The following is a 23925-nucleotide window of genomic DNA, read 5'->3' on the forward strand; positions in this document are numbered from 1 at the left end:
AATAGAAATGACACAAAGATTTGTGCAACATGGCCCCCACCACACCCCCCCATCCTCAACCCCTCCCCGCCCCACTCCGCCTACACAAACAGCTCTCACATCATGTGCAAATATCCTTTCTCTGGCTCGCTGGTACTCCTCCTCCCTCTCCTCCATCGATTTGCTCCTCTTGTCAGCTTTCAAACGCATTCGAATCTGGCAAGGACACACACACACACACACACACACACACACACACACACACACACACACACACACACACACACACACACACACACACACACACACACACACACACACACACACACACACACACACACGCACTTCTTTAACAGCTATGTCAGGGACGCCAGATTGTCCCACTCTTACCAACATGTCAGAAATGAAAGTGACAGCTTGGTGGAGGAAAGAAAAAGAAAAGAAAAAAAGAAAAAACACCTACCGTGCTGTCTTCACGATCAAAGCTGGAGTTGTCTCGTTTGAGAATGTAGCGTTTCTGAAAATCGTCCGCCCTGTCATCCTTGATGTGCTCGGAGAATTTCTGATCGGGTCTGTCGGTGGGGGGAATTCGCAAGAGTTTTAGTGGCAGCTTAATTTCGGGCGGATGCTGACAGCAACATATGTTAGCAGCGCGGCAAATCAACTTATCTCTCGACTGATTGAAACAGCTTATGGCTGCAGAAATTCGCCACCAATTAACCTGCAGAAATATCACATGTTGTAGAAGAGCGATCCCGCTAACGTTTAGTTACCAATAGAGCAGGGCGATATGACCAAAAACATTTATCGTGATATACATTTGAAAATTTGCGATAACGATAAAACTGACGATATAATTGACACCAGAGAAAATACTTTACAACTCCACAACTTTATTAGTGCAAAAAAACCAAAACCCATCAATGTATTTTCACTTAAACAAGCAGCTGTTTTTTATGTGTTATGTAAAACATTAACAGTGCAAATTCCTTGCTGACAGTTTAACCAAAAGGCATTTCCAGTGGAAACTGGCCGACAGATCCTCAGCATAACCATGTATAATATCTACAAAACTTAAAGAGGTTATATACACACAACACGGTAATATTATGTTGAAGCACAGTACGTATCACTCCGCGAGGCTCCAGCCTACGGTAGCCGTAATGCTCCGACAATCCATCAAGCAGTGCGGGTTCGTAGCTTAGCAAAGTCGTACTAAGACATCTGACAGATTTTTGAGCGCCGTGTATGTAAAATCGTTTCGAGGTCAGTAAACACAACCAGAATTCATACATAAGGCACACGGGATTATAAGGGGCACTGCCGATTTTCAGAAAATCAAAGGACTGATTTTAAGTGTGCCGTATTTTCCAAAAAACACGGTATATAACGACGGCTCGCTAGCATGCGCTACCAAAAATAGTACTGTGATGTGTATCTGACGGACGAAAGCCAAACCAGTTCCACACCACTGAAGTTGCAGCATTTTTACAAACCAATTCTGGTTCATCCGTTTCATTCAACGATCCGCTTTCGCTCTTCTCATTCTGCGTCGCCGCCATGTGCGTATGAAAACAAAGGCACTGCGTGTGCGCGTTTTACCCATATTCTATGGCGATATTTCATTTTCTTATCGTTGCCCAACATTATACCGGTATTACCGTGATCGGTATGATATGGCCCAGCCCTAGTTAACAACTTAAATTCAAATAGCAAACACCTCCAGGACACTCACATTCTGGTGTTGGTGGTTTTGTTGATCACCACCGACTTCCCACTGGGGTCCACGTTGTGATCCATGCCGAAGTAGGCCGCCACTCGATGTAACAGCATCCTGTGGTAGGGCGTCATGGGTGGGAACTTTCTCTTTTGACTTCTACAGGTAAACACAAAGAAATTACAATTAACACAAAAGGTCCCAACGCCAGGTTCAATGAGTGGGGGGATTAAAGCTGCATTCAGCATCCTGAATAGATGTCATTTTTGGGGCTGTTTTGCACTTCAGAGGTCACTGTGGGGACACTCAAAGCCCTCTATCTCTGGTTAAATGTGTTTAACTCAGTAAAACCAGGTGCTCTGGTGAGTTTGGTAAGGACAGGAAGTGCTTTTCATTCATTTCTTACTCATTATTGCTGATGAAATCCAAGATGTCCTGTTCCAACTTCAGCAGCATGATTCGATCCCTAGGAAATGAAACAGACAAGACCGTCTGAGAAGTCAGTATATCTTTCCATTTCTCAGGTTATCCCTCTGTACATGTCTGCTAATATGTTTGTCATAGGACAGGTCACACCAGAAAGAGTCACAGCAAGTTGAAGTTGTGTGTCTTTACACAATGTTTACATTTTATTGATGTAGTCAAGTAGACATTAAGAATGTTAGCTAAATGCTAACACTGTAGCTAGCAGGGAAACAGTGGCTGTATTAATTATTCAAGAACACAGAATCAGTTTTCCTCTTCGTTTAGTAAAACATGAACTAATCATTTGTTTTGTTCAAAATCAATGAGCAAAATTATTTCAGCGATCTATCTTTGCTTAAATTAGAGAACAACAGTCAGTGTGGCTGAAAAGAAAACAATTCCTGATCTTTTGAAAGACCACCGTTCTGTTGTTTCAGCAAGCAAGGTACATGCTAACGCAAATCACTTATAAATGCTCTCTAAAGATTGTGTTTATTTTTCCTGCTTGTGCCTTTTCCCTCCAGAACATTTTGTTATGGGACTCTACAGAAACTCATGTTTACTGAACCCTTGTATATTTGTAACACTGAATCATGTCTCATGACTTCTGTGCAGCAGAGGAGGTTACATAAAACGGGTCAGCGTGACACACGAACTAATAACAGCTACAACGGCTTCCTCCATTTTGGACTTAGCACTGCCGAGATAGAAATCCCCAGCACAGACAAAGCTACCAATATTATAATATCTCTGCAAGTGAAAACATACGTAACATAAAACCACTGAAAGGATCACACTTCAGATTTTACATTTTGCCATGACTGGTCTGTGAGCCCCTGACATTCAATATTTAACATCAACTTTTTAACGTATCCTAAACTCACCTGGGGTTGCCCTTCAGTTTGTTGACCAGGAACTCATGGAGATCTATCCCAGTTGAATCTGTATAGTCTTGACTGGAATCTGATAAAAGGAGACACACACCCCGATTCACTGAACGAGGCTAACGCCTAACAAATCCAACCAAACTAACTTTACCAGAGTGTAATTTTCTTGCAATGAATAATAAGATACTTAAAATGATGCACTCTGTCAACTATCCAAATTAATGACAGTTAAAGAAATTTGTAATATTAATATGCAAATTAGTCACCTATTCGTGTGGGAAAACCTAAAAAGCCAAACTGCACGCCTGACACAGGAAACCATCACTGAGGGTGACATCGTTCAACGTGATGCCGTTTGATTGGTTATTAGTGGGACTGATATTTAGGAGGGGGGAGGGGGGGATCTGCTGCCAGCTTGTATGAAGCTGTGAGCACTGCCAGCATTTAAGAAATGAAGAAGTGGTCGGGTAACAAAGTTGACAATGAAAAACATGTTCCTGTGCACCAACAAAAGAATTAGACTCGTGAGTGGGAGTCGAGGGGGACGCTGGAGCCCAATCCCCTTAGTGGGTGTCTGGTTTCTATAATTGGAGGCTGCCTCATCAGTGGTGTCGCTCCACAGAGGGAAGCAGACACCTTTATGCGCCTGTGGGAATCCATATAATTGCTTCACACCTTGAGCTTGTCGCAATTAACTGAATCACGCCAATTATTGGCCTATAATGAGATATCATTTAAAATGGAGAAGTGCTTTTGGACAAACTGGAGGACACAGAGCCAGAAAAAAGAAAGGTGGAGGATTGGATATTCCTGGTGACATGGTAAAGGATATAATTATTACAAGAATGTAATTTGGCTGAGTGACACGGATTGTGTGATAAGTATCATTAACGCATTTGGCTTCATTTCAATAGTTTGCCAATGACACTCTCACCACAGTGCTGTCACGGCTCGTCTTCACATGTATGTGTTTTCTTTAGTTTGTTTCTATATATAAACTCACATTTTTGGAGCAATGTTTATAAACGAGGCCTCAGGTGTTTAGGATATAAAGAAAAGCTAAAGCGTTGATGGAAACGGTGACAGGTCTTCATTTTGAAGTGTAACTGGAGCGTAGATATTCGTTTCCAAAACGGCAAAAACAAACATTTCTCACCTCTCGACAGCATTTTTTTCTGCGTTTTCTCTGGTTTGTCCGCCTTGTCGTAGTTTTCTTCTTTCTCGGCTTGGACTTGTGCAGCTCGTTCTTCCTTTTCAAAGGGCTGGAGTAGGAACCCATCCTGTTCACACAGGAAAATATAACTGAGGAGCTGCGTGAAACCAGGTGGTTTGCAAGGAAAAAGAAATAGGAAAACTGAATGCCCCGCAAATGCTAGATGTGACCGTGAGCAGACATGAGACCTTAATCTAGAAAAGGGCGTCAAACACAAGCATTTAATTCTGGGTTAATCACAGAATAGGACGACCACTGTAATGGAAACCTGTTTACTTGGAAGTAAAGGTGTTTCAAATAACTAAGAGACAGATTAGCTTGTTTTTCTTAAACCACCTGAACAGAACTTGAGCTGGAGCCTGAAATTAAACAAGGCAGCATTTCCTTCCTTACGATCCAGCAGAAAGAGGTTTTAGCTATAATCCCCCTCCAACTGGAAGAATTCTTTAAAATGACTGTGTGGATTTTTATTTAATTTAAATCTATTTAACATGGGCTTGGTTTACCTCAGTCGTACTCTTCTCCACCACACACACATTCAGAGCAGTATCTGATTTGCTTTTCAGGCAAGGCTGAAAGGGAAGTTGAACAGTGGAGAAGAACTGCCAGCGCTCTGTAAGTGGATTACACACAACTGTGGAAAGCTAACATCAGAGAATCTGTGAGAGCGAGATGAATGAACGAGAGCGAGCGAGGGGTGACCTAGCGTTGGGAGAGCAGCTCATAACCGAGAAAGGTCACAAGTTTGATCCCTGTAACAGCTGCGGAGCAAGATAATGAGACGCCGCGTTCGCCTTCGTTTTAAGACGCTCCGAATGTATGTGAAAGTGTAATATGCTAATGAGAAACGTGGCTGACTAATTGCCTGAGCGAGACTGGGGAAAAAGCGAAAATGAGTCTAGGATTGTGTGCTGTGGAAGTGACAGCAAGTTCAAGCGCGTGTCTGTGTGTGTTCGTCTGGGTGGGTTTGTCAAAGCAAAAACATTTTTCCCCCCTCCCGGTGAGAAGCGCTGATGTTTGCTGCTTAATGCCACCCTCGGCATCACATGGAAGCCGCCTGGTTGATGTGCAGCTGTTGCGAGCTGCCTCATTTGTTTCCTGACATCCATTTACCTCGAGATAAAGGGAAAACAGCGTGAAAATGATGGTCTTGTGAATATATAATGAACATGCTGTCACTCGGAGACAAAAAAAACCTGAAAAAAAAAAAAGTGCATTCAGAGCCCCCCCACCCACCCACCCCCAAATATTGGCCATTGATTGGAGCTGACAAGCGGGCCAACAATGTAAGGGCAGACGTAGATTTTTGTTTTTCCTACAGAAAGCAGCGACGTCTTGGACTGTCCACAGATCCACACGGGCCTTTGTTACTACCTGACAGTAGAGACAGTAATTTGAAACTGTGAACAATGGGACACGCTTGGATTGGATGATCATAAGAGTTTGATTGAGAATCAGCACTCATACTAATGTGTTTTCCCCCCTTCTTTCTCTCCTTATTGCATTACCTCACCCCTCTAGGTTAGTTTGTCGCAGAAGGAGTCTCGACTCCGGGGGCAATAACGGGAGCAGGGGAAATATCAGGAGTATTCAATTAGAGCGTGCCACAGCTCTCTGTAGCTGACGTGTGGAAATTGTAATTTCCTCGACATGATTGATGACAGTAATACAGGACATCGTGTGAGTGCAGACGATGCGAGACCGTTGTGGGAATAAGACCGCCCTCTGGTTATGGAGCTCGGTGCTGACTGGCTGAAATGCCTGGAACAGATACACCTGTGTGTAAATGTGCGTGAGCGTGTGTCTGCCAGGAGCTGTGCAGAGCGGCATGTAATGGGTAAAGTTTGACGGGAGGGGGCTTTTGCCCGGAGATATGGCGCAAAAGAAGCGTCGATTTAGCAAAGCAGCAGCTGGCTCGCTGCTGGAGCTCCGCGCTTTCTGTTTTGATGATGTGATGTTTTCATCAGACGGCTGCAGCCAGGTATTTAATCACAGCTGTCAGATGAAGGCCGCTAATCAAGCATCAGAGGTCCATCTACTCAATTGTAATGGGCTGAAATGAAGAACTGATCCCAGGTCAGCACTTTCAAGGCAAGTGGCCCTGTAGCTTAACAAGCTGGGCTGAGGCATCAGACTACATTAAACTGGGCTTGATGAAACATGAATTCACAGTGACTTACAGTCTTTAAAGAGAGCACTTTGCTCTTTATTAACAGAGTATGCTTACAATTATAACTTATGCTAGAATTAAACTTTATATATCTTCATATGAGGCTCTAGATATACTATGATTTATAGCTTACATGTGGGAAAGTTATCCCAATTATCTCTTTGGATATCAATAAAACCAAGATTGGTGAACTTCTCTCTTAAATTTATCTCAAACTAAAAATATTTCAAAACAATTTGTTGCTTTTTAAGTTTAAACAGGGCCTATTATGCTATTTGTTTACGCTATTTACCACTGTATTTTTACCACTGGACTGTACTAGAATAAGTTTACAGGACAAACAGTTCAAAATAATGTACTTATTCCTAATCCTTACAACAGGGCCTTGGTGCAAGCCCTCAGTTTTCATCCTGTTCTTTTTTGTGATTCACACGCAGAGCTATCTGAGATGACCATATTAGGGTTGACCACTTTCCATGACATCACGCAGAGCTGACAACAGCGAAAACTGTCTGAACTCGAGCATTTACGCAGCCTGAAGAATGGTGAACACAGACTTCTGTGAAACCTGCTTTATGTTTACTAGCATCCAGTATCCACCTGTTACAGAAAATAACAGGAAGTATAATCAATCCACCTCACCCCTAAAGGGTCACACAGGAAGCAACTAGCTGTGGTGCGGCAACCAAAGACCATAGACCAGGCTTGGCCAACTCCAGGCCTCGAGGTCTGGTGTCCTGCAGGTTTTAGAGCTCACCCTGGTTCTACACACCTGAATGAAATGATTAGTTCATTACCAGGCCTTTGGAGAACTTCAAGACATGTTGAGGAGGTCATTGAGCCATTTAAATAATCTGCGATGGCTCAAGGACACATCTAAAACCTGCAGGACACCGGCCCTTGAGGCCTGGGTTTGGACACCACTGCCATAGACATTAAATGACAATATGCGATGACAAAGTTGCTTTTATGTCAACAGATCAATGAATAAATCAAAAAGGATCAAGACCCATGCAGCAGACTGTGACAGCACTGAGCAGCTCCTTCAGTGGGAGACTGCGGCACCCACGGTGTGGGACGGAGAGATTTCGCAGGTCTTTCCTCCCCACTGCTGTCAGACTCCATAATAAAGACTTTAACTGATCAAGCACACACATCCATACATATGCAATAATACTAAGTGCAATAATCCTTTCTGTCATCGTTGTATTTTTACTCAGTTGTATATAGTATTTGTATTTGTATTCTATTTTTATCTTATTGTATATTTATTTTATTTTATTCTACTGTATATAGTATTTTATTCTATTCTGTACAGTTGTGTACTGTATTTATTCTTATTGTATTCTAATTTTTGCCTCATAACTTTTGCACTGTCCACTTCCTGCTGTGACAAAACAAATTTCCCACGTGTGGGACTAATAAAGGTTATCTGAAGAATCAAGTTAGGAGTTATTAATGAAGTTACCTCCATGTGTCAGGAATGTGTTCAACTCTCTTTGCTCTGAAGAAAGACTTCCAGAAACAGCTGAAAGCAACAAGCTAACCTGAGCTCTTAAAGCTCTGTCAAAACCAGCATTATTTTCACTACTAGTGAACCCTGTTAATCTGATCTGTAACAGCCTCTTTAAGTCATGGTGAAGACTTCAGCGTAATGAAATTTCTAAAGTGTAGTTTAACTGAATGAGGAAAACTAATGAGAGGAGTTTGTTGAAGCACTGTGTGTGGGCTCCATACACGCTGCAATCTTGTGAGTGCCTTTATGTTAATGTAAAAACATAAAATCAGACTCGTGCTGACCTCAGAGCGATGAGTAAATGTTACAAGGTCTAAATTGGCAAGACTGCCGCCACAACTTTGCAACAGAAAAGAGATCCAAGTGCCAGGACAGGACAGGAAGTTGACGGCCTTATTTTTAAACTTACCGGGTCAACAGACCTTTGCTAGGTGAGAATGATGATCTGATCAACTACAGTTCTACAGGGCAACAGCTATATGCAAGCTCCTAAATCTAAGTGTAAAGGCAATGAACTGTCTCACACTTACTACACCAAATACAGCTGACAGGGATGAAACCAGCCTGCGCGGATAAATGTGTGCGTACAATCCTGAAGCACAGAGTTGGGTGATTTTCTTCATAATCCGATCGCTCTGTTGTGGATAACAGATACCATTGCTGCAGGGGCCCGGGGTTAATGTAGCGCTATCCACCTTCCATTTACACGCACAGGCACACACACACGCACAGGCACACACGCACACGCACACACACACACACACACACACACCAGTGAAAGAACGAGGCACTCGCATGCTGGCGAGTTTATTTCCCATTATCAGCGTGAAGATAAAGAGCATAAGCTGCAGCAGTGGGAGAATCTCGTTCACATACAGCTATAAATGGTTTAGCCTGCTGCAATTAGTGAACCTAAGTGGACGGATATCAGCTAAACGGCTAAAATGGTATGAACTAATTCGCCTGCCTCTTTTTAACCATTTTTCCTTAGTTGTAACTCATTCAGTCAGTTATAAACGGCTCACTAACACACATGCGCCGTGAAACAAAGTTGAGGAGACAGACTAGCATCTCTGCAAAAGCACAGCTTCGTTGTTTCTTATTTAGCATTAAAGCAAAATTCCTTCTGACACGACGGTCAGCAGAACCATTAGTTGTTACCAAGTAGGTTGACTTGCTAATATTAGCTTAGTGTGTTAGCACTAGGGTGGGCATGTGAGACCCTTGTGTTTTCATTTGACCTCATCATGGAAAAATGCCATCTAAAAACAGCTACAATTACAATAAAAATGAACAAACTGTTCGTGATACTACTCAGGTAGTGCCACAATATATGGTCCAAACTGGCACGCCTCTAATGTGCAACGCTGGTTTCATGGAGGTCTTTACCTGGGGTGCTGCTGAAGGCTCAGGAATAGGGCAAGGAAACGACTCTTCACACACCGCCAGGCTCCGCACGAGCTTTAGCCTGGTGTTGGACTAAGGGGGCAAGGAGAGGGGTGCAAGTAGGTGGGCACAGTTAAATCCATGCACATACATACCTGTGTCAATTTCATCACACATCACAGTGACAAGCCAAAGTGAAACAGCCAGCGAGCACAATCAATTCTTACGAGCATGTCACACAGATCCAATAATTCACATTTCAGCAGACACAAGTTTTCCCCGAGTGACTAAGCTTTTCATTGCTAAGATTGTAGCTTCTTATAACTTCTCGAATAACCTGATCAGAGGGAACTTAAGTTTAAAAAAAACAAAAGGGAAAAAAAAAACCCTCAAGCTTTCTCACATTTTTCTACAGGAAACATCAATGCAGCAAGCACAAAGGAAACGTCCAAACTAGCCGTATTCTCATTCATAATTCACATCACAGCCTCTGCTATCAGTCATGTGACGGCATCTCAACACATTGCAGCAAAGTCATTTCAGACATCTGCGTGACAGGTAACACGGGTACAACTTCCATCTCAATCCAAGCAAACAACGCAAGTCAAGTGCACGAGACAGGTCGGAGCATCCGTGCGCAACATGCATGTCGAGAGTACCGTACCTTAGAGTACTTCACAGGCTGTCCACAGGTAGGGGAGGGGGTGCAGGGAAAGGAAAATGAAATCAAACAAACCACAGATGCTTGGAAAAAAAAAAAAAAAAAAAAAAGGGAGGGGGAAGACTTTTTTTGGGGGGGAAAGAAAGTAACAAATGATATTTGAATTAAATATGAGTGGCCTACATTTTGTGCATGGGTGCACTTCTAGAGCTTGAGCAACTCCAAACAATTCATAGGTTTCAGTTTCTATGATGTCTTTTTAATGCCTGTTCGCAGGCTGAAGAAAAAAAACAAACTTAAAGAGCACAGAACAAAATGTGCTGACACCAGTCTGCGAAAATAAAAGATATTAAATGAAAATCTCAAGTTAAGCAATCACCGTTTTTATATTAGCACTCCATTTATACAGCATGTGTGGTCGTTTTATCTAATGCTGCATCCCATCATCATCATCTGCTATATGAACCCCTGAATTACTGCACTCAGTCTTTGATGCTGTTCGGTCTCATTTGACTGAACTTAAGCTGGTGTTAAATGCAAGAAAATACAAGTATATGCTGCTCTCAAACAGCATCTAATCTTTCTGAAACTGCGCTAGGGGCTGAAGTCGAGATGGTCATAATATATTTAGGCGTGATAACTGACCAGAGCGTGTCGTTTAAAATGCTCACTGAAAACCTCATGTTTAAGATGAAATTTGCTTCTTTTTTTTAAAGGAGTAAATCCCATTTCATCCCTCAGGCAACTTTTTTCTTTAACCTTTATTGGATTAGAGTGATCTGCTCATTAGGAAACACCTAAAGTAGCTGGATATTGAGTGGTTACAGAAAGGGGATATACCCCTGTTCTTTGTATGCTGCTGCTCAGTGGGCGTCTACATGGTTCGAGTTTCTCTCACTGATTGGCTCATAAAGATAAATCTCAGTGGTTCTCGCACATACCCTCACTTGGGTGGCCTGGGTATATTCATAACCGTCCAAGTTTATTTTTGTTTGAGGCTGCTGATTGCATTGTTATCGTGGATGAACTAAACAAAATCAATCTACTTTTCAAACTATTCCCGTCTTATGGTGAAATTTCAGTTGTTGCAAACCAGCTAGCTCCAGTCTTTACAGTCTAGAATTAGTGATAGTCTTTATAGTCCAGGCTGTAATTGTTGCTGGTCTCGATGTCAATCAGCTTTTTCCAGTCTCTCTTCTCACAATTAGACAGACTACAACTTGAAGAGCAGCTGGCGATGGTGGTCCTCGTTCCAACACGAGCTTAAGGGCCAATCTAAGCAGAAACCAGGCTAACCAACCACCAAGGCTGAAGAACGTCCAAGCTGATGAAGCTGAAGTCTGTCCAAAGAAGAGCATACGGCAAAAGCAGCAGCCTTGCAGCCAATTCAGTGACAAAATATAGGTTTTGGCTTTTTTTTATTTTTATTAACTCATTCACTGCCAATGGCTGGCAGTGAATGAGTTAATCAATAAAAACATTTAAATATGTACCCATACTCGTTATATTGTTTGCCTTGCTATATCACAAATATGATGTGATGCTAAGGGAAACACTCACTCTGTCCTTGGACTGGTTCATTTTTCCTTTTTGCTGGAACAATCTACAGAAAGACTGAAATGTGACCATTTCAGTCTTTCTGTAGATTGTAGACCATCTGACTAAAATCTGTGAGAATCTGCATCAGCTTAGTGACTGCACTGAAGTTCTGACCTTGATACGTTATCTCCAAATTCTGCACTATTGTGTGTTCATTATTGTTAAAGTGTCTGCTCAACCCTTGGCCAAATCACAGACTTTCTCTGGATAAATAATGGATAGATAATCATTTACTGGGAGCAATGAATTAATTTCTGAATAGCATATGCTACCAAAGTGGCTGCACTGCAGGACCCCTTCCTTTCACACACACACACACACACACACACACGCACACACTCTCTCTTAGCAAGATGCCGCAGAAAACAAAAGCCAGACATTTGGCTGTGAGGGATTCGGGTCAGTTTTGTTCGTTGCTCCATTTAGCTGTCACGTGAAAGCAGGCGCTGGATGTAAGGTGCAGAAAGCAGAGAGAGGCCGCCCGCCTACTAGTGTGTGAGACAGCTCGGTGCCTCTGCGCTTCACGCACTGGTGGCTCTGTGTGTGTGTGTGTGTGTGTGTGTGTGTGTGTGTGTGTGTGTGTGTGTGTGTGTGTGTGTGTGTGTGTGTATAAACAGAAGGTCTCTCAGTAGCACGTAAAGGGAAGAGCGGAGGAAGGAAAAGGTAGGGAGGGGGAGACCTGGCAGGAGCCATTTCAGTGTAAATTGTAACAGAGCCCAGTCCTCTGTTTCCTAATCCCAACACACACACACACACACACTAACGCTGTCCTTCCCACCTGTCCTCTAAAAATCAAAAGGACAACCTATCCCCTCCCTCACTGAGCTCGAGGGCCGCTGTTCGCCTATTTCCAACGCCTGTGACCTGCCGTGCCCCTTTTCTATATCAGGTAATATGGATGTGGAGGAGAGGGTAGCGGGGGTGGAGGGTGGTCAGGGACCGTGAGCGCACCGCTTCACCGGCTAATTGAGCGGTGTGGGGCCGGTGGGGAATGAACAATGCCGCCAGGAGATAAAGGAAAGGGAAAGCGGGGGGAGAGAGGGAAAGGGCTGAAGTCAGCAGAAGTAGGGCGGCCACCAGCCACCTGTCCTGCCGCAGAGGACAGAGCTGGAGAGCTGGAGGCAGATGGTGGCAAAGTCACCCTCTTTTACCTCTGTCGGAACGCATTCCTGCCCCCCGATGCCGCCATACCCACCCCTGCCTCGCTTAAGGTACCGCTGTCCTCTCCCTCATTTCTTCCCCCACCCGTTCCTCTCACAATGAACATTTCAGGCATTTAACCGATGCCCTTACACAGAGCAGCGGAATTAGCTTCACCTCCTCCACCGCTGGAAATTACAAGCGGAAAGGTCGGCTGTGTCAGTGCCGTCAGCATATCCCGGCATTCCAGTAACCATAAAATCACTACATCAGGGAGAGGAAAAGGCAAAAAAGAAAATAACACACAAAACAGAAAAAGCAGCACAATCGCAAGTAGCCTACATTTGTAGAGGTGACATGAAGCAGAGTCACTCAGCTAATGGTCATACCAGACCACACAATGCTACAGCAGCAAAATATATGAGTGGATGAACTGGATTGTACAATTGGACCAATTTACTGCTTATGAAGTCAACTTTTTAATCCAAAAAGAGCATTTTGGGCTTCAAAAGCTGCCTTCTAGTTTCAAACATAGTCAATACTTTGGCTAAATATATTTTGGGGGTTTTGAGCTGATAGCTGAAATTCTTTCTTTGTTGTGGTGGATTAAAATAATTTAAGGAGGAGAAATCGTCCCTCTACTTTCATCTTCTTGCTACTTTCTTGTCTCGCCTCTGCTCTCCTTTCTTTCCTTCATTCTCCAACACCGTGTCTCTCGTGTTCTTCCACCTTCTTCCTCTCCCTAATCCTTCCTTCTTACAACCTCTCCACACGTCTCTCCCTCCCTCTTCCTCCTGTATCTCCTCCTCTCTCCCATGCTGCTTCCCCCATGCTGGTGTCATTCTGTTCCTCAGGGTAACATAGGCGCAGGAAGTTGGAAGATAAGCCTGGATTTGAGCTCCGATTATCTGCCTGCCTGACTCCCTCGCGCTCCCCTCCTCCAACCACAAGGCCAGATTGGCCTGAATCCTATTTTTAGGCAGCAGCCAAAGAGACAATCCTTCGTCTTTCCTGGATTTTGCTTCTTTGACCACACAAGAAGAGATTTCACAGTTTCACCATTTAGATTTTAGTGTGCATTCCTCTGTGAGGAAAACCTGTCAGAGCCAGTTTTTGCTCTAAATTAACAAATGCTAATTTTTTTGCACCCCCAAAGCACAATGTTGCAATGACAAAGACCTTATTAATTAGCAGTTTATGTCAAAGTGTTCTCAGCTCTCCTGAAGCCTCAGTAGATAACCAGTTTAATGTCTCCTGTGGAAGATCCGTGACTTCTTAACAACTTTAACAATTCTCAGCAGCCAGGTAGACAGCAGTGAAGAGTCTCACTATGACTGACCTCAGTGCTGCTGAGGCAGAGTTGAACCCTGCATTATTATTTCTGTCTGCGCCGATTATACATTTCAGAAATAATATTTCCTCGCTGAAACGGCTGGGAGTGCCGCAGGTGACAGAAGATGCCCAGGGCAGTTGGTGTTCGACGTTGACTGCTACTGAATTTTCATGGAAACGAGGTGTGGAAAAGAAATGACAGACTTTGCTGAAGTTGTCAGGTAAGTGTCCTCAGCTTATTGAGGCTCCAGTCTACCAAAACACTGTGAAACTGACACTTCATTTCACATTAGTGCTCATTCAATTCAACTTTATTTATACAATGCTTCAAGGCACTTTATCTCGTAAGGTAAAGATCCTATAGTATTCTGGAGGAGACCTCTACAAGCAAGTACAACCTGATAATAATGGACCACTGTACTCCAGCCTAAGTAATGAAAACATGAGCTAGTTTTTCAGCATCAGCCCTAGAAAGTATGTTTTTACATGTTAGAGATATTCAGCAACGATTCATATTTGTTTAACATCTGCATTGAAGGACACGATCAAAAATGCCTCCCAAGATTTCTCAAAGTCTTTTGGATGCTAAGTTAATGCCATGATCCAGAGTTAAGTATCTGTTTCCAACTTTTCTGTTCTGAGAAGAGTATAACGTATAAAGCAGTGGTACCAGCACAGAGCCCTGTGGAACCCTGGCTAACTTTCATGTTAGCACACATCTATCTATGATTCCAATTATTGCAGTGCATTTCCTTTAATACCAATCTCTGTAGTTAAACACTGTAACCATTGGGAGAAGCACAGATATGAGCTCACTGTGAGAAGAAAGTCATTTCTAACCTCCACCTGTCCCATTTCTGTATTATCCAGAAATCTTTTAACAACTACTCTTTCAAGAACAATTGAAATGAAAGGATTTTGGATATTAGTCCATAACTAAGAGACCTGGATCAAGTAAAAGATTTTTAAGTAATAGTTTAATTCAAACCATTGAAACGGAAAACTGTGCAACCCTGAAAGCCTGTCATACGCAACCTTTTTGATAAAGATAAACCGATCGTATTAAAAATGTAACATCTATTAATGGTAAATATTTTTGAACACTGTCGTAGGAATGGGGTCTAATAGACATGTTGAGGATCTAAAGGAAGAAATTACTTCAGATAGTTAGTTATAACGCTTATAAATGTTTTATTTGTGAAGAAACTCATGAAGGCTCTGATTCTTTGTCAGTCTGGTTGTAGTGCTGAATGTTTGACTCCCTGCTATTAGTAACAAACTTTTGCTGCTTTCTTTTTGTAGTCACAGTATCCAGAGTCGTACGCGATGAGGATATAATGCTACTGACAAGATAATCTACTCAGGTATCTGCTCTGCACTGTGTTTGCACATGGCAGGAAGCACTTCTTTACATTTCATTACAGCACTTTCACAGAAACACCCGGTGTACCAAAACAGTGTTTCTATCGCTGTGCAGTCCATAATTCTAAAATTAAATGTTACAGTCACACAGATATGGAAGAATTGTTACTGACACGTTTTAAGGTTGAACATAAATCAGCATTCTTTACCTGTATGTCCTTTTTATTGTTGCAACCATGTTCATCTCTGCTGTTCTGGCTCTGGTCAGACACCTCAGTCTTGGCGTCTTTTGCAGATGACGCGGGTTCGGCGGCTTCGGAAACCTTCATTGTTTCAGTGTCGACGTTATCAGACATTCTCATTGCAAAGTCTTACAGGGAGATGCTGGCAAATACAGAGGACCTGAAAGACAGGAATGTGTCGATGAGAGCTAGCATCTTTGGGAGAGAAAGAAGTTCGGATGATTATGCTTGAAGGGTAAGTTCCAAATAACAAGAAGCTAGACGCCATCATTTCAAAGTATTTTTATTAAATTTGAAACACAGATTATACAGAATTTTATTATATATTTTTTTATTATATCAGCTCTTTAAAAACAACAACAGTAGTGGCTGATTCAGACACAAAAAGGTAAATTGGGCGTAGTGACAATTGTCTGATCTATTCAATTATGTTAACTTTGTGTGTGTTGTTCAATATAATGTGTCAGTAACAGAGTACCATTTGCTAGCAGGAGAGCTAACATAGCATGGCTAAATCTAGAGGTACTTTACATTTTGTTAAACCAACAACTTTTTTACCTTTGCAATGGTGTCTTTTGTTGATTTTTTAAAAAAATTTTATTAACTGCAAATTCTGGTCAAGAGAGCTGACGTGGCAAAAAACTAATGCCAACACCTTTACAGACATATTCTCTCTCACTTTTCATCATGCTATGTTCATTTAAATTTTCATTCGAAAGATAAGTGTTAGAATTATTATCAACTGTTTACATACTAAATTAGTGATGGCATGCAATGACACTAAGATTCAGGAGTTGTAGAGACCTTCCTCAATCTTTACGCCGACTGGGAAAGACAAAAAGTTCACACAATTTTAATAATTATAAATAAAACATGAAAGAATTATCATTATCATCATCATCATTATTATCATTATTATTAAACGCCATGGAAAAATGTGTACATTTAAAAAACATAAGGTAAATAACAACAGCATATAAGAGTATACAAAAGTAATAAGTGTATTAGTACTGCATTGTGGCACATTAAATTATTTCCTTTGTTGCAGTAGCTATATTCTGTGTCGTAATAAATAAAACTTACTTACTTTGCGTTATTAGATCAGATCCACTGCATTCTTGTCTAAAAAGTGCTGTGTAATGAAAGTTTGCCTTGTGGATATTATTTTGAAAAACAAAGCAACAATGCAGCAGGAGACATAACTGCACCGACGGTATGTGGGTGCAATATGGAGCCATACTGTAATTGACTTTGTCCATGATGGGTAGCTTGAGTTACTGCAGAACAAACATAGGTGTTACTAATAGTATTATTGGATGGTTGGAATTCAGCCATTAGTTCATTTTAAGTGGATTTGAGTTTGACAACCCAAGCACTTTTCAGACATGGATGTATCATATTGCTGGCTTCAGTTTGGTAAAACATCCAACATTTGTATGAAAGACAAAGAATACTTTGTTTTTCATACAAATGAGCAATGTAAATGCATTTTCTTTGAATGAATTATTTTGGGGTTTTTTTTTTTTTAAATCCCTCTTGTTTTAATGACCCGTTTGTAATGTTTTCATCTTCGTCGACTCCTTGCTGCGTAGCAAAATCGTAAAATAGTTCAAATAGATGAAAATAAAGTATTTTTTAAGAAAGTAATCATAATTTTGGTGAGCTGAGACACACAGCACATTAAATGTGCCTGCATGCAGTTTAGACATGTGTAGTGTTGAAAGTGATGCCAATTATTATGAGAGCAGACCTACTGAGATTTCCCCTGCAAATTCTCCATAAAAGAGACCAAACATAAAGCTGGCACATTTTGATAAATGTAAAAGACTGGATAAAAGGGCCAAAGAAAGTCTGCAGTGACAAAGAGCTATGCAGTAGCAGGCAGGAGAAAGAGGAGGGCAGGCGGTCGGTGGCACCAACACAGTCTGTGGTCATCAGTCATTACTTTTTCTTTGCGCTGTCTCGCAGCTCTGCAGCTGTTCAGCCCGAGACAATAGGCATGAGTGGACGAGATGCAGCAGGCGCACAGCTTAGTGCTGTAAGAAAACACATTAATATTATAGTGTTTGTTTCAGTTTGAAGGGGGCTGCTTTAGAATATCAGCAAACACACTTTCTAGTTCCCACATGAGGATGTTTTTTTAGAATTAAACATAATACGGTGTGATTTACATTTTATATTATATTTTATAAAAGGATTTTACTCACGGATTTTTGTATTATATTATGTTCCAAAGAAGAATGCTGTAATTAAATCTTTGTTTGTAGTTATGCCCAAAGCAGGAACACTCCCATCATGATAACAGCTGCAAAAGTTGGTAGGTGTGTTGTTAACGCAGAGCACGTGTTTACAGTCTAATGTGGCGTAGAGTAAAAAGTAGGCCTTTCAAAATAAAATGCCTCTTCGTGGTTGCTGATCCCAGAACATAAGTTGCCTTGGACCTATGGCCCACTGCAGGACGCATCTGTGTAATACCACGACCTCCCCGTGTTTTAAGTCATGGTGCGAGTTCATTCATGGTGATATGCCTTAATTGTACAGCTTGGTCCCATGCAGTGTGTAACATACACAGACTCACAAGAAGGGAGGGTAGACATCTGGTACATGAGAGCTATGATTAATAGGTTAATTAGAAATGGGCTCATCAAATTCACATTGCACATCAAAAACTGGAAGCACACATCACAGCACTTACTCTGTGCTTGGGTGTGTACGTGACTGGCTGCGTGTGTGTTCACCCTATTTGCCCGCAGTGATCAGAGCAATTTTCCTATCTGATCACTGAGCAGCAAAGCGGCTGCCTGAGACTTGATTGTTTATATCCATCCCAAAAGAGCTGAGGCAGCAAGAGGGAGCTGCTCTCTTTAAAAACGTGGCATCCAATTCCTCCGTGTCAAAGTAATTGACTTTTACAGCGGTCCACAGCTCAGGCGGATGTACCGCTCACCCAGTGGTTTGCATGGCTAAGAGTTTTGCTAAAAATCTAGCCGGGCACTGGAGAATCAGATTTTGAATTTCTATGACCTGTCAGAGGTTTGACAAAAGCAATGCCGGCTGCTGCTTTACATTATTTTCACATTCTGAAGGAAAACAGCTTAATACTCCAGAGTCCTGCACATGGCTTTGAATATTTAGCGTCTGTTGCTGACATTTTGATGAGTGAAGTCTCTTGAGTCGCTCTGTTGAAGATTTGCAATATTGGACAGATATTTTCGAGCGCTGGGCTTGTGATGGATAGCCATTTTGTCCCTCACCGAATCACTCATTCTTCCAAACACATTTTATCATGGGACTGGAGTGTTAGACTAAATTTGGCTTCAGACTTTGATGCATTTGAATTTCACCGTCTCGTCTCTCACGGCTGAGGTAATTGCACAGTGTGCCTGTTTAGAATCCCCCATGCTTAGACTGCATAAGTAATACAGATCATCATTTGGTCCTTAGTGTTACATTAAAGAATTCAGGGAGTAGCAAATTGGTCTCTTTATGAGTTGGAGCGAAAACAGACATCAACATTTTTTTAAAATATGTGTATTTCAATACAAACAAACATCGTTTAAAAAATAAAGGACTGTTTTTAAAAAGAAAAAATACAAATTTTAATTAATTTGGCAAAGTTTTCATGTATCATGTATTCTTCAACGATGCTCGAAACTCTATACAGTTACCCAGGAAACTACTCGATACTTGACACTTTAGCCCAAAAATTGTGTTTTACCCTGTTAAATTAACACCATCTATTACAACATTACAGACCGGCAGAGCTGACAACGTTAGCTGCGTAGCACCAATATTTACGCTTCGTTTTTATTATTAGCCACAAGCCATTTGCGAAATGATCACTGGCAAAAGGCTAATGTGGCTATTAGGCTATTAGGTAATTATTAATTGTTAAATGGATAATGTTAATGTGTGTTAACGTGAATGAGCATCTAATCTGATAGTTGTTTTTTTTCCCCCAAAGGGTTTTTTTAACAACCCTAGTTTTACATACAAAGGACTACAAGTTGTAAATGCTATGTGCACTATTACTATCAAATTCAAACTGAGCATAAAAGAAAGAAAAACAACAACTTGGGCATATAATCTGATGTCTTTTATCTGTGTCAGGGTTTTAAAGATTTCCAGAGGTATACATTTGTAACATGCCAGTCCTGACGTTGAGTTCAGTTTTCACTTTGGCTGATTCGTATATTCATTCGAAGAGCCAGAACTGGCAGCACAGAAGACCATTTTTTCTACTGTGCAACGGAAAACTTTAAAAAGAAGAAGAAATCCGCAGCAGATTGGGAGGTTAAAACCCAACCCCAAATGAACTGCAGCACATGTCCACCTAATAGAGGTGGGAATCACCATACATCCCACGATACGATATTATCACAATACTTAACGCACGATATGATATTATTGCAATTTTTTAAAATATTTTGCGATATTCAGATTCTGTACATAAAGGTAAACTTTATCAATATTCATTTTATCTAATATCAAAGTCTCACACTCAGAGTCTTTCTCTCATTTCAGTCAGTTTTATTGTTGACAAACTAAACGGCTTGTATTACAGTCTAGTCCAACTTAACTGAATGCAACCATCTGGTACAATTATAGCTATTCTGAACTATGAAATTTATGAAAACTATGCAGCTCATTAAGCAACTGAAGAATTTGAAAATAAATTAAAACAAAATATAATTTTACATTAAATAAAAAAGTTTTAAACTTAATTAAAATAAAACATGTCTTAAATTAAAATAAGTAAACTGTCATGTTTATTGCTGCCATAAAAAAAGCTAAACACATTTGGACAGTGAAGGAATGTCAGGGTTCTTGCTCAGAAAAAGGATCAACATGCTCTGAAGTCAGAGCACAAAAACCTTTTTTGTAACAAAATATCGATTTCTGCTGTCCCTGTATCGATACATTATTAGCAAACAAAATATCACGATACTACACAGTATCGATTATTCCCCCACCCCTACCATCTAATGCTATGCTATTCATGTCTGCATTGCTCTGTAGTTACAGCTCCAAAACACCAGTTGGCAGCGAGCTTCAAGCTTCTTTGGGTACTTTAAACAACCTTAACAGAGTTGATGAGATCAGATCTCAGTATTTGATCTAGTAAGTGTTAAAGATTGTAAGTTTAACTAACTGCATCAACACAAAAGCAGAAGGCTTTGGAAGTCATTGAATTTAGATGGACACTGGGAGAGCAATGAAAAAATGTCTTGAAATAAATCAATAATAAACTGAACATGTTTAAGTTGATTTGCATGTTGGCACAACATACTGCTACACTGTGATGCATAGTTACAAATCAGAAGCAGGACACTTAGTTCATCTGCACAGATTGCACACATGAATGGAAATGATTTGGGTTTGCAGCTGATCGATTGGAGCATCATTAGAACATCTGTTGTACTTTACCTTCCTCAGAGGAGTGTAAATTTGAAATGTCTTATTTGAAGCATGTCTTATTTGTCAAAAGTTTTTCTGGCTAAAAATCAATAACACTGATTTTAAAAAGACTTAAGTACAGAATCACTTAAAATAGATTTAATATACGTTTTGGTGAAAAGGGGATAAGGTCAGGGTATAACAGATTGATTGGGTCATAATAAGAGGTAAATACACAGGTAAGTAATGAATGATTATTGATCATATGACAGACTGTAGCACTATAGTTCTGTGCAGTGTTAAAAATTTACATTTCTATGCTAAACCTGTCAGTGAAATACACACTCTATTAAACCTGGATATATATATGAACACACAGGCTGTTTTTATAACTACAGCATAGCTAAAGAATATGTAACAACATCCATATATGTACTCTGTCAGCGTGACATGATGAAATACTCCAGGACTTTATTGTCACCGAGTGACAGTTCATTGATCTTGTGGTTTATTATTCCCCGTGAAATTCCACCAAACTACCGTGTCAATGTTCATTTTCATTCATAATATCAGAAATGATAGTGAGATATTTACTAAGATAGTAACATTGTCCATGCTGCCCAAGTTAAGTGTATTTCATCCAACTATAGATTTTTTAAATTTGTGTGCAGGAAGTACCATAAAAGAAACTCATTGGATTTGATTTAAGTTTTTATAATAATAAAAAAAAAATGTGGAAAAGAGTCAAGACAATTATATAAGTACATTTGGAGTGATGACGACTGCACACATTCCTAAAACAAATATATGAAACACGCAAACTTTCTGTGTTCCTGACTATTTTAGTTACGACATCTTGTTATGCTTTCTGATTGGACAGTAGTGTCACATGACAGCGAATGCGTGGAAACATTGTATCGAGCAAATTTTACGAAAATTTACTTACTATTCAGGTTGCATAGTAAAAAACAAAAAACAAAAACGTACTTCTTGCGTAGCCAGTGGTGGTTGTGGCAAAGGAGGATGTGGCTGGTGAAGTCGATGAGGCTGAGCCTACCGATGCCATCCGAGACTTCTTTGCCCATGTCTGCTTCAGCTGCTCTGAACAGTGAGCGGGGCCTCTGACACCCTCATGACCCCTGCAGACCTGCAACCGAGAGAGGGACGGGGTTAGTGCTGTGGCATTAGAGCGAGCGAGGTCGGAGGTTAGGAGCAACGCTGTCACTGAGGTCACGTGGACTGACAGCAGTCAGGATGTCAGCAACTCTGGAATATATTGTGTTCCATGGAAGAAAAAAAAACAAAAACAAAACAGTAGAAGTGTGGCGAGTGTGTATTTCTGGGCCTATGCGTGCGTGTGCCCCATAAATAATGGATGAGCACAGCGACTGGGAGTGCGGTAGAGGCAACAAGAGAAGGCATCCCTGCCAACCTTGTAAAAACCAAGCATTAGGAATTCAGAGAGCAGCAGGGGAAGATAGCATTTCTCAGCTCAGAAATCCTCTGCCATTTGGTGCCACATAAATTTCAAATCGTCTAATGTACAATCTCTATTTTCCAGCAAATTCCTTTCTAGCTGAACCACAGGGTGAACCTGGCTGGGCAGACATCTGAAAACAACAACAACACAGCTGTGAAATATCGACACAATACCGGAGAAGAGAAATTGAGAATTCCAGCTGTATTACCGAATCAGTGTTTTTCCATGCACACTGCTGCCCTATTCGCTACGTTCCTCTTTTATATTGTGAAAATATGACCTTATCGGCTCACTTTGCAGGTGCAACTGCTAAATGAAGTTGCTAAACATCAGGTTACACTTGACGCCAATTACCATTTACATTTCAAATCAATATTCTAGTTATATTTGGTTGATTATTTGGTGTTTAAAATGTCAGCAAAATGTCAGAAAAGCAGCCATATTTCTTAAAGTTCAAGGTTCTGCGTTTTCATTTTTTGGGGGGGTCAGTTGGCTGATAAGACCATAAAATCACTTTGCAAGAAAAGAGCCGTTGCCCATTTATTTCCCATCAAACTGCTAAATGATTAATCGCATCCTCAGACCACATGCTGGACATTCTCCTACAGCTGACCCACTCCGAGGCCTCTTCCACATATCCGTCGCATTGCTCTTGGCCTCTCCCAACTCCTCTAATCTGTTGCTAAGTAGGTGGGCGAGATGCCACGCTGACTCTGGTACCTAACGGTGCCAAGGTGTGGCTCTCTCTGTGCCAGCCAAAAAAGAAAATAAGAGGCCGAGTGCAATCTCAGCTCAATTTCTATTCTTCCATCTCATGACATCTCTGCCTGGAGCCAGACGCACAGACTGAGATGATGGGTGTTGCTTTTCTCCGAAACTGCACCACGGAGCCACCTACGCTGCCTAGAATATTTCCGCACACTGACTTAAATATGAATTGCTTAGTGTCATTTCCACTGCATTCCACATTGTTCCATTCGGAGAGTCTTAATTTTGTAGTCATGTAGCCAGAATCACCTCTGCACCCACAATCACCTGAATCATCTTTCCTTCTTGTTCTGAGCTGCGCGTATCCCCCCTCCCCTCCCTGCTTTTATCTCTTTCTAAATGCGCTCTGCACTTTTTACACGCCTGTCCGTGTGTGACGGGAGTATCATCTTGGTGTCGCGGCTCGAGATTTTGCCCCCTAGTTCAAAGCAGAAGTGGTGCTGATTGGAACCATTGCAGATAGTGGCAGCCAAATATCTGGAATAAAAAATTTTTTTTAAAAAAAAGGGAGCCTGCTCCTGCAGCTATCACACACACACACACACACACACACAGTGTAAAAGTTGCTCTGACAGCAGTGCAGATGAGTCTGGCCGTGGGCGCTCCAGGCT

General features: G+C 41.3%; 1 protein-coding gene across 10 annotated transcripts in view; it reads right to left on the reverse strand.

Moving 5' to 3' along the window:
• The window catches only part of LOC101479613 (R3H domain-containing protein 1), a 56392-nt gene that overhangs the window by 25382 nt on the left and 7085 nt on the right, over positions 1–23925 (reverse strand). For 8 of the 10 annotated variants that reach the window (XM_012919462.5, XM_012919460.5, XM_014413143.4 and 5 more), the window contains exons 2-11: positions 22054–22213; positions 15637–15829; positions 9998–10015; positions 9337–9426; positions 4205–4328; positions 3046–3124; positions 2103–2162; positions 1715–1855; positions 443–551; positions 100–195 (exon numbers count right to left, since the gene is read on the reverse strand). In XM_012919462.5, the coding sequence (XP_012774916.3) occupies positions 100–195; positions 443–551; positions 1715–1855; positions 2103–2162; positions 3046–3124; positions 4205–4328; positions 9337–9426; positions 9998–10015; positions 15637–15789 (870 nt within the window). In that variant the 5' untranslated portion in view covers positions 15790–15829; positions 22054–22213. Of the gene's footprint in view, positions 1–99; positions 196–442; positions 552–1714; positions 1856–2102; positions 2163–3045; positions 3125–4204; positions 4329–9336; positions 9427–9997; positions 10016–15636; positions 15830–22012; positions 22214–23925 lie in introns of all 10 variants that reach the window. The other 2 variants (XM_014413144.4, XM_012919461.5) reach the window with 2 other exon arrangements.

This window comes from Maylandia zebra, linkage group LG23 (genome assembly GCF_041146795.1).
Source record: "Maylandia zebra isolate NMK-2024a linkage group LG23, Mzebra_GT3a, whole genome shotgun sequence".
NCBI classification, from domain to species: Eukaryota; Metazoa; Chordata; class Actinopteri; order Cichliformes; family Cichlidae; genus Maylandia; species Maylandia zebra.